The 11,041-nt window shown below is 39.5% G+C and overlaps 1 protein-coding gene across 1 annotated transcript; it reads right to left on the bottom strand.

Moving 5' to 3' along the window:
• Positions 1-804: 804 nt before the first annotated feature.
• On the bottom strand, positions 805-7,479 carry LOC308393732 (E-selectin-like; the record flags this gene model as incomplete). Its single annotated transcript, XM_080877687.1, has 15 exons — positions 805-850; positions 1,061-1,190; positions 1,297-1,476; positions 1,602-1,808; positions 1,927-2,112; positions 4,106-4,285; positions 4,411-4,617; positions 4,740-4,925; positions 5,007-5,195; positions 5,317-5,502; positions 5,657-5,848; positions 5,938-6,042; positions 6,709-7,113; positions 7,240-7,312; positions 7,417-7,479. The coding sequence occupies 15 exons, from the start codon at positions 7,477-7,479 to the stop codon at positions 805-807; spliced, it is 2,535 nt and encodes an 844-aa protein (XP_080733813.1).
• Between the last annotated feature and the right edge of the window lie 3,562 nt (positions 7,480-11,041).

Below are 11,041 nucleotides of genomic sequence, written 5' to 3'. Positions count from 1 at the left end.
TTTTGGATCACCGCCATGACTGTGGATCTGGCACCACTGCCTGGCCTGGGTTCAGTTCATTGTTTTGATAGAGTAATAATATGTTTAGAACTGAGTTGTCTCAGCCAACAACTACCTGGAAACATTCAGAACAGCTGTTAATGTAATAATTAAGTGGAAGATGTGACAGAGTTCCAACTTATTATTGTCCTAATCTTTCCCCAGCAGCCACACATTTTGCTAGTGTTGGCATTAAAACCCACCAAAGATAAGGATAAGTGTCCAATTCATTTTTAATTAGCAATATGCTGAACAAGGAATTAAAAAATAAAATATGTAACAAAATGTTCTCTGGATGATTTTTTTTAAATGAATTCTTCTTAGTTTTTCATGTATACCACAACATTTCCAACCATCTAGGACTGAAAATATAACATATCAGTTTTAAAGTGTAATGGTAACTTAACAAAACACAACGTTATACACACAAGATTCACACGATGCTATATAATATTTACAAAAACATGGATAATGCCACCTTCCCAGCATTTGCATTAAGTTGTAGAACAATATGTTCAATTTAAAACTCCCTTTTGGAGGAAATATATGTCAGCACATTTTGTTTGAAAAATTCAGCCAAATATGATCAAGCCTATAATATAATCTGCAAATGTCACATCCGCTCACTTCTTGTGACACTGGGTTTACTTATTTTATACTCCTTTTAAATTAGTATATATGATTCATATTTTCACATTGCTGTTTTGAAATATATACTGTCTGTAGTTGTCTACAAAGAACAGAAATGTCTTCTACATCAGGCTGTCACTGCTTTTTGTAGCTCTGTAGAGGAGCCTCTATGTCAGAGTTGCTGTAATAAAAGAGAGAAGAATATAAGCAACTAAATTCAACAAACTTAAAAAACAGTTTTGAAAAGAGGTGAAACCTAACCTGCTGAGTTCATACATAACTGATTTGGTCTTCAGTTTTTTCAAAGTCAACATATTCAGAAACACAGCAGAGAACACAACAAACTTCAAAAGAAAGATGAAGGAAACAAAGAGGTGAATCCTTCTCTTACCTGCTCAGCTCATATGCGTCAGCTTTCTTCTTCATTTTTTTCAAGAGCCACAAAGCCATAAACACACCAGATAACAACGCAGTAGCCCCTGTTGCCACACCAACAGTAATTGCAGCTACTGGAGCAGGAGCTGTGGAAACATTGTAAAACGTGAATAATGTGAACTTTTGAACAGAGATTTGTAAGTGTGCACATTTACATTTTGTGTACCATTTGATCTGTTGTTGCTCATTTACCTTGACAGGTGGGTTTCTCTGCAGTCCAGTTGCCATGATGACCACATGTCAGCAGCTCAGGTCCTTCTAATGAGTAGCCTTGGTCACAGGTGAAGGAGCACTGAGAGTTGTAAACTGACTCAGTGCTGGAGCAACTGATGTGACCGTTTTCAGGAGCCTCAAGCAACAAACATGTAACAGCTGTTGTAAAAGAAAGGAAGATATTGCATATTGAAAAAGTGATCTCACCTGTGCTCGTAAGATTCTGAACATGCAAATGACGTTTTGAACAACAAGTAATCCAGGTAAAATGGGTTCACATGTACCTGTGCAGGTTGGTGATCTGGAGGTCCATTGGCCTGGATGTGTACACTCCATGCTGTGTGCACCTTGCAGCTCATGTCCTTCATCACATGTAAAATGACAAACCATGCCAAGTGGATGGGGTGTGTCATGACTAAGAAATGAAGACAGAGAAGGGCTGCAGCTTATCTGACCATTTGTTGGGACCTCTGGAGCAGGACATCCTTTTGCTACAAAAGGGAAACAAAAGAGTAAAATATTACTAATATGTCATGACATAATCAATCCAAGAAAAAAACTGGAGTAACACTGTTTGTAGTAAATATTGATATAATTAGTCTTTCAGACCTTTGCATGTAGGTATGTTTTCATTCCACTGTCCGTCCTCAGAACACTTGATGGTGTTTGCTCCCTGCAGTTCAAAACCTTCTTCACAGCTGAAGCTGCAGGTGGAGTTTGGTCGCAGTTCAGTCTCAGATTCACTGCACTGCATGATGAGGGGAGCTTCTCTCTCTGGATTCTGGCAAAGGATGGCTGGCACAGAAACATGTGTATTTTATTGAACGTGTCCTCATGATATATCAGGATCAGACTACTTTAATAATCCCTAAGGAAATTACGTGGGTTACAGTTGCTCCAAGACAGTAACAGTAACAGACTAAACTATTTAAATAATACAATATGTTACAGAGTTTACAAATTTAAGAAATAGCATTAATAAATACAATCACTGAATTATAAATATGAAGAATATTACAGGGGTGGAATATATATAACTGACATTTGACTAACCTGTAAACTTTGTCATTTGTTATTTTATTTGCTATTTTACTTTGGTATTTTACTGAGCGTGTGCAAAAAGGGTGATAAAACATAAAAACACAAATTTCCGCTGTGTGACATGCACACTTACACACTTTTTACTTCAAAATGTTCACATTAGTCATATTTCATAATGTTTGTATTGCTCCCTCTTTATAACCCACCCATTTTCTATATAATGTGGACATTGTGGAGAACGATTAATACCTTGGAGTACACTTAGACAATAAACTGGACTAGGTTAAAACACCACTACACTTCACAGGAAGGGCCAGAGTTGTCTCTATTTTCTGGGGGGTCGGAGGTCTTTCAACATCTGTCGGACAATGTTTAGAACTTTCTATGAGACTGTTGTGGCCAGTGCCATCCTCTATGCTGTTGCATGCTGGGGCAGCAGGTTGAGGGTCGCAGAAGCCAACATACTAAAAAAACTGATCTGCAAGGCCAGTAATGTTGTGGGGATGGAGCTGGACTCCCTTAGGGTGGTGTCTGAGAGGCGGATGTTGTCCAAGATAAGGACAATGCTGAATAATACCTTCCACCCACTCCATGACGTGCTGGCTAGTCACCGGAGCACATTTAGTGAGAGACTGAGATTACCAAAGACTACCACTGAACGACACAGGAAATCATTCCTGCCTGTGGCCATCTCCTTGTACAACTCTTCCATCTAATACACTGTGAAACTGCAATAGCTTCAATCTGTGTATTGGTACATAGTGTTGATTTTATTTGCATGATTTTATTGGGATATTTATATTGCATGTTTGTTTATTGATATTTATACTGCATGGTTTTATCCTCATGTTTATATTTGTGTTAACGTTATACCATGTTCCTTTAACCCACTGTGGACTAAACAGACAATTGTAGGCACCTGTTAGGTGGGGGCGTTCCCCAAGGTGGCCTATCAGCCGCCAGGTTGACCTGTTAAAGGGGATGGTGAGCACAGAGACAAAAGAAGAGAGAGTGACGCACGAAAGGTGGGCAGGAGAAAAAGGAGCGCGTGCAAGCCCGCACGTGTGTGGAAGGAACTGCTGCCTGACTGTGGGGTGCCGCGAGTCGTTCGGCGATCCACTCCCAATGCAGGAACGGCAACAGTGGGTGGCGATGGCTGCAATGCACAACAGGGCAGGGATGCCCTTCTGCCTGCATCTGACGGTGAGACGAGGGAGGCCGTGTTCAGGTGTGGAGTGGGGCGGGACTGTGCGGCGACGCGCTGTCAGGAGGAGACAGGTCTGCGATAGGAGCCCCCTCCCTGGTCTGTTGCTGACGAGTTTCCCCATCCCGGAAGAGAAGTTCCTCTCCTGTCTCTTTCATATAAGGACCACTCGCCCATGTGTGGCTGGACTGTGGGATTATGGGACTATGGGAGGGTAATTTTAGCATATGGAAAACATTCATTTAGCCTTGTTTTAATATTGTATAGTTATTTCTGCCGGCAGGGTTTTTAGCGGGTTGCAACACTATTTTTATTGTATACGGGGAATTTTATCTTGTATTTGTGACTCTGGCTGTGTTTTTTTTATGGAAAGTAAATGGTGTTTGAAGCCAGCTTAGTTTCTGTGCCCTGAGCGCTGACCCGCTCACTCCCCTTGTCGCTTGTATGTATAAAGAGGTGGTGGTGAAGATTTAGGTCCACCAGTCTTAGCGGCTACATGCATTTAAAGTTCTTGTTCTATTTGATTCACATTTGTTCGTTTACCTTGACAGGTGGGTTTCTCTGCAGTCCAGTTGCCATGATGACCACATGTCAGCAGCTCAGGTCCTTCTAATGAGTAGCCTTGGTCACAGGTGAAGGAGCACTGAGAGTTGTAAACTGACTCAGTACTGGAACAACTGATGTGACCGTTTTCAGGAGCCTCAAGCAACAAACATGTAACAGCTGTTGTAAAGGACAGGAGGATATTGCATATTAAAAAAGTGATCTCACCTGTGCTCGTAAGATTCTGAACATGCAAATGAAGTTGTGAACAACAAGTAATCCAGGTAAAATGGGTTCACATGTACCTGTGCAGGTTGGTGATCTGGAGGTCCATTGGCCTGGATGTGTACACTCCATGCTGTGTGCACCTTGCAGCTCATGTCCTTCATCACATGTAAAATGACAAACCATGCCAAGTGGATGGGGTGTGTCATGACTAAGAAATGAAGACAGAGAAGGGCTGCAGCTTATCTGACCATTTGTTGGGACCTCTGGAGCAGGACATCCTTTTGCTACAAAAGGGAAACAGAAGGAGATCAATAAAATATATCATAGTTAAAGAGACTTAAAATAAAAGTGCTACAATGGGTAAACACTGTTTGTAGTAAATATTGATATAATTAGTCTTTCAGACCTTTGCATGTAGGTATGTTTTCATTCCACTGTCCGTCCTCAGAACACTTGATGGTGTTTGCTCCCTGCAGTTCAAAACCTTCTTCACAGCTGAAGCTGCAGGTGGAGTTTGGTCGCAGTTCAGTCTCAGATTCACTGCACTGCATGATGAGGGGAGCTTCTCTCTCTGGATTCTGGCAAAGGATGGCTGACACAGAAACGTGTATTTTATTGAACGTGTCCTCATGATATAGAAGATGGTGGGTTATACTTTTCGTGTTCCTCTTACCTTCACAGTGAGGAATCTGCTGATTCCATGTACCTCCTGATGTGCAGGTCACTCTACTGGCTCCCACTAAATGGTAACCTTGGTCACAACTGAAGCTGCAGGTGTTTTTGTAGCTGAACCTCATATCAGCATCTTCTCCACAGCTGACAAAGCCATTTGTCAAGTTTTGCAGCGCAGGGCACTGAACAGCTACAAAAGAGAGAGGCAACAGAAGGAGTTAAATTAAAGCTTTTATTTTAATCATCATGCAAATCATCCCCCAAATAACAAAAACTACACAACGATGAAAGGTAAAAACATGTGGCCGTACCAACACAGTATGGCTGGGATCCATTCCAATTTGCTGATGCTTCACATTGCAGAGATGGAGATCCAGACAGTACATAACCTTCATCACAGGTAAAAGTACAGGTGGACTGATAGCTGAATGAGCCCAGAGGATCGGAGCATTTCATGGATCCATGTGTCGGCTCTGACATCTTCTCACACTGAATCACTGTAGACAACAGGAGAAAAAACATCAGTCCACGACTCCATCACTGTGTAGAAAATCATAACAATCAATAAAATATAGCATCTCAGAATTTCAGTAGCTACTGGGTAATGTCTCATCTCTTCATTTATCTTGTTACTGCAGATTTCCAACTCACATTCACACAAAGGTGGCTTTTCTGACCATTTCCCTGAGGAAGTACACCTTAGAGATTTCTGCACACTCAGCTTGTATCCTTCCTCACAGGAATACTGACACAAGGATTCATAGGTGAAACTACCATACTTGTGAGAGCAATTTTGGGATCCTTTTTCTGGGGCAATAACTTCGCTTTTGTTACACTGCACAGCTGAAAACAAATAAAACACACAATTAGATATTAAATCCTTTACATGACTTAAAATATGATTTAATCTAGGCGGTCATTTTTTTTCATACCTTGGTCACACTTGTCTCCAAAAAACCCTTCAAAGCAATCACATTTGTGGCTGTTGATGGTTTCAACACACTCTCCATGCAAACAGGAGTCAATCTTACAAGCCGCTGCAGAAAGCAAACATGCTTTCATAAGTCTTCTTAATTATATGCAGAGATGAGCAGTAACGCAGTAACTGCTGAGTCTTTGATTTTATTTATTTTTTGCTGTGTTTTACTTGCATCTATTTCAAAGACTGAGTGTAAACACAAAAAAATATTTTATTTTATGTGCTGGAATGTGCAGAAAATGGGTTTAAATGTTAAACAAATTTCTTCAAGTCAAACATGTTTGCATATAAATAACTTTTTGCTTGATGCAATGTGCAGAAAGTTAAAAGATTAAAACTAATAAAACAAATTTTAAAAAGAGCCTTTCCATTTGATTACATTTTATATGATGGATTATGCATAAACAATAGAATTGGGCTGAAAGGTCTATTGTTGTATTACCTATTCAGGTTGTGTATCATGTTTTTCAAAAGTAACTAAGTAACTAATTACTTTTGAAAATAAGTAACCAGTAAAGTAACGGGATTACTTTTTTGGAGACTTAATCATTAATAAGTTACTAATTACTTTTTCAAGTAACTTGACCAACACTGATTATACTACAAGAACATGTCAAATAAATAATTGCAAGCTTTTAGATCATTGAAAATATGAACAAGAATATCAAACATGAAGCAGCTAAAACAAGCTGCTCTAGTATGTTAGTCCCAAACTTTTGCTAACCTGTGTAGCACAGAGCAGTCTTTGATTTTGTACAACTCTCGTCATTCCACTTGCTTGGTTCTTTATCTCTTTTAATATACATCTCCACACAGTCCTCACTGATCTTTGCATTTTTGTCACTCTTGCTGTTGTTCGGTTCTCCTTCTGCCCAGTTGGTTGCTTCCTCTGTCAGAGGCTTGTTGGTTCCTACCCAGGTCCAGACATTATTGATCTTACGGATTCCAATCCAGTAGTAGCCTTTTTTCTTGGGCAGCCAGTTGTTAAGATGCTCGATCTCTTCCTGGTTCTGGATGGCCACCATGTCTGTGTAGTGCTCCTGGCACCAGCTTCGTGCATTTTCCCATGTCATTGTGTTGTTTGAATAGAAATAAGACCAGCACTCTACACTAGTCCACATGCACAGCACTAAGGATAGAGAACAGCAATATTTATTAGATGCAAATGTAGTTTAAAAAAAAGGATGGATTTTTTAGAAATTATTTGTAAAGCTTTTTAATTAACTAAAGGTGTGGTTGCATTAAATATACATACTTAAGCAAATAAAGGCGAAGTTGATCCACGAGCTCTTATATCCATGGGTCTGAATTAGTCCAAAGCAGGAATTCTGTAAACATCATATAAAAAAAAAGTTCATTAAATTAAAGCTGAATTGATTTTTACTGAAATCTGCCCTAAAAAGAACAATATTTAAATTGATACCCCACTCACCATGTCAAATGGTATGCCTGATAGCCTACAGTAGATGTTTGACTCTGTGGGTTTCAGCCTCATATGTAGGGATGAAAGTATTCTGAGTGTTATGCACTGGATTTGCTGCTTTTATGTTCTTCTCTTGTATCATCCAGGAAACCTGGAGGATATCAGTTGAATTCCCCCCACCCCTCCAATACTGTCCAGTATTTCGTCATTCCACAGAAGGCTTTAAAAACATTTCCTGTTCAAAACGTTTGTGTCGTCTTACTCAATCAGCTCATAGTGTTCATCAGTCTGTAACTCACAGGTTGAGTTGACAACAGACAACAACCTTAGCTGAGTGATATTTTTAAAAAAAATGTGTAAAAATTGCAATATTCTTCACAGTTGATAGATTTGCATTTTTAGGTGCTCTGGTGAAGACAAAACAACTCACTGAACATTTTGTAAAATTATTTAAATGTACAGCAAAGACTGTGTGAAAGGGTGGAGTAGCTCAGGACAAACGCCTCATTTCAACACTGACCTTACTTTGGTAAGTTTCTTTCCCTGGAGAAAAAAAAACAAAGAAGTTGATTTCTTTTGAGGTATACTGCAATAAGATTTCATTTTATTTATTTTATTTCTTCAACACATAATTGAGAAAGTAACTGACTTTGTCAGAAGATGGTAGAGAAGCTGTTTAGAGTCTGAAGAAAAAAGAGAGAGAAAAAAGTACACTCATACAGTGTGGTATGTCGATGTGACTACTGCTGCTAAGGACCATGGCCTCAGACTTTGATGCTCATTCTCATTGTTTAACAATTGGATGTGAACTTCTCCAGCCCAAGCTGGATGAAACCAACAGGGCCACACCAACCACAAAAAGCAGAGATGAAATTCTGAGGCCACCTGGGTGGAACCCTTAAGTCTGCACCGAGAAATTCTGTCCAGAAAAATTATGAATCAAAAACAAAGGGGACAAAGGGTAGCCCTGGCAGAGCACTCATGCCCAACATCCATCAATAGTGAGTCCAACTTATTACTGGCAATTGTGCACTCACTGAATGCCTTATATCTAATTACCTTACTAAAAAAAAACGATAAAAGACTGCATAACCTCAGAGCATCTAAGTGGCTAGAAAAGAATTCAATGCAAAATCCAGATCAAAAGGTAACTAATGTATAGTGGCTGTGCAGAAACGCTGTTGAGTGTGGTTCCTGAACATGGAAGGACACTTTCATTGGAGTTTTGTAAAGTTTGTAATATATTATTTAATTTAGTTAAGTCTGTTACTGTTATTATCTTGTAACCATATAATTTCCTCAGGGATTAATAAGTGTTCTGATTCTGATTAAAATAATAAAAACAAACTGTGATTTTTCCATATGTTAACACAAAGGTTCCAAGGACGTCTTTGAGGCTGCCTCTAATGTGTATAAAAATACAATACCAGCAACCAGCAGGGGGAGATAATATATTTAAATCCACTGAGTCGGTAGTAAGCTAAAAACATATGAAGTACAAAGCCTTTAAAAAGACATTATTAACACACACACACACACACACACACACACACACACACACACACACACACACACACACACACACACACACACACACATATATCTTCTGCTTATCCTTTTAGGGTCCCTTGGGGGAGGGCTGGGGCCTATCCCACCTATCTTAGGGCAACTATTTGCACTCACATTCACAACTATGGGCAATTTAGAGTTTCCATTTAACCGATCCCCACTAACTGCATGTCGCAGTACCCACACATGAACACGGACAGACCATGCAAACTCTACAAAGAAAGATCCCGGCCTGATGGTGGAATTTAACTCAGGATCAGCGCAACAGTGCTAACCACCACACCACGTGTGCATAGTATTAACAACATATTAAACAAAAACTTTAACTTACTGATATTTAAAACAGCATCCAGAGCATGTTTGAATCTACCTGTTACCACTGCATTGTAATTAATATTAGTAACTGTACAACTGTTCTAAATAAGACTTGTTGTTTATAGTTGTGTATCACATGATGGACTGGCTTCTTCAGGCAGCCTGTGAATAACATGAAAAACAAAAAGAAAGCTCTCAGCATTTTCTTTTTTGTTCATTCTTTGAATTTCTTTTTTTTATTGCTAGGTTGGCAAAGGCTGTGTGGAAGGGTGGAGCAGCAACGCATAATTTCAACACTGACCTTACTTGGGTAAGTTTCTTTCTCGTGAGAAACAAACAGAGATATTATCACTTTTGAGGGGTGTTGCAATGAGATTTCATATGCTCTCTTACTTCTATAACATATACTTGAGAAAAACTGAGTATGTTTATGTTTTATGTAGCAAAAACAGATGCAGCAGAAGGTAAAAATAGCTCCACACTTGACTGCAGCTAATAGAGTCTGTTTATAGTCTAAGGGGAGAAAAACCAAACAAAAAAAACCCAACATGCAGTGACAGTAGCATGACACTAGTATTGCTGATCGTAATAACCTAGAATGAAGAAAAAACACGATCCAATTGTCAGCCTTCATATTTAACTTGCTTTCCAACAACATTTTACAAACATTTACACAATTTTATGAAATTACATGCACAAGTATGTCTTGGGCCACTTCAGACCTCTGTGTGTCTACAAATGACAGCTGGTGAACCAATCATGAGAAAGCCAGGGTTACGCTTAACCCGACAGGTTGTGTTGAATGTCTGATTTACCTTCTGAGCAGCTATGGTATCCATTTTCTGACTGATCCAGAGAAGGGCATTACACAGCTAAGGGCACAAATGGGTTATGCATAATTTAATGTAATATAATCGAACAGGTTTCTAATATAAAAATAACAGATTTCAAAGTATTTGTATAGCGTTTTTCTAGTCACACTGACCTCTCAAAGCGCTTTATACCAGCAGCAACATCTAATAATAGGTTCATACTTTAATCTATACATTTTTACTTATGAAGGAGTGTAGAATCACCACTTCATCTGACTAGTATTTCTTCGGACTGTGGAAGGAAACCCACACAAGCACAGGAAGAACATGCACAATCCACACATAAAGGTCCCAACTAGGATTCTAAATAGGAACCTTCCTACTGAGAGGCGATACTGCCAATCCACGTATTGTCATCAGAGCTCTGACAATGTGATAACTGTAACAGTACTACGACGAGCCCTGTTCATGCTAATAACTTATAATGATTCACTGGAAGCAGGATCGATGCGGCAGAGGAAAAAATATTCCTCGCTGGAATATTGAATTACCACGTTAGTGAGAATCCCGGCTTATAGATTCCTGTCCGATATCGTGTACCTTCAGTGATTGCTTCCCTTCCTGGCTTCAGATTCTTGGACCCTTCCTTTTCCCTGCTTATTGGAAGATTTAGCGTGAGCTGAGAGCGTGACCGGAGTGTGAGGAACGGCTGAGACCCCGCGAGTGTGGAGCACCTGTCCTGACTTTGAATGGCAGCTCTTTGCCAATTTCAATACTAAACTGCTCACGTTTGGCACCTTTCTCTCTCAAAACCATGTTCACAGTTATATTGTTGATAGTCTCCTGGCATCTCCCATCTTCACATGATGTTGCATTACACTGGGTTTTAAGAAAAAGCTCACCAATAAAAGGTCACTTATCACTTCAAAACTCACACA

The sequence above is a fragment of the Rhamphochromis sp. 'chilingali' genome, assembly GCF_963969265.1.
Source record: "Rhamphochromis sp. 'chilingali' genome assembly, chromosome: 3".
Lineage (NCBI taxonomy): Eukaryota > Metazoa > Chordata > Actinopteri > Cichliformes > Cichlidae > Rhamphochromis > Rhamphochromis sp. 'chilingali'.
Note: the sequence above shows the minus strand (reverse complement) of the source record. Positions and strands in the feature narration are given on the sequence as shown.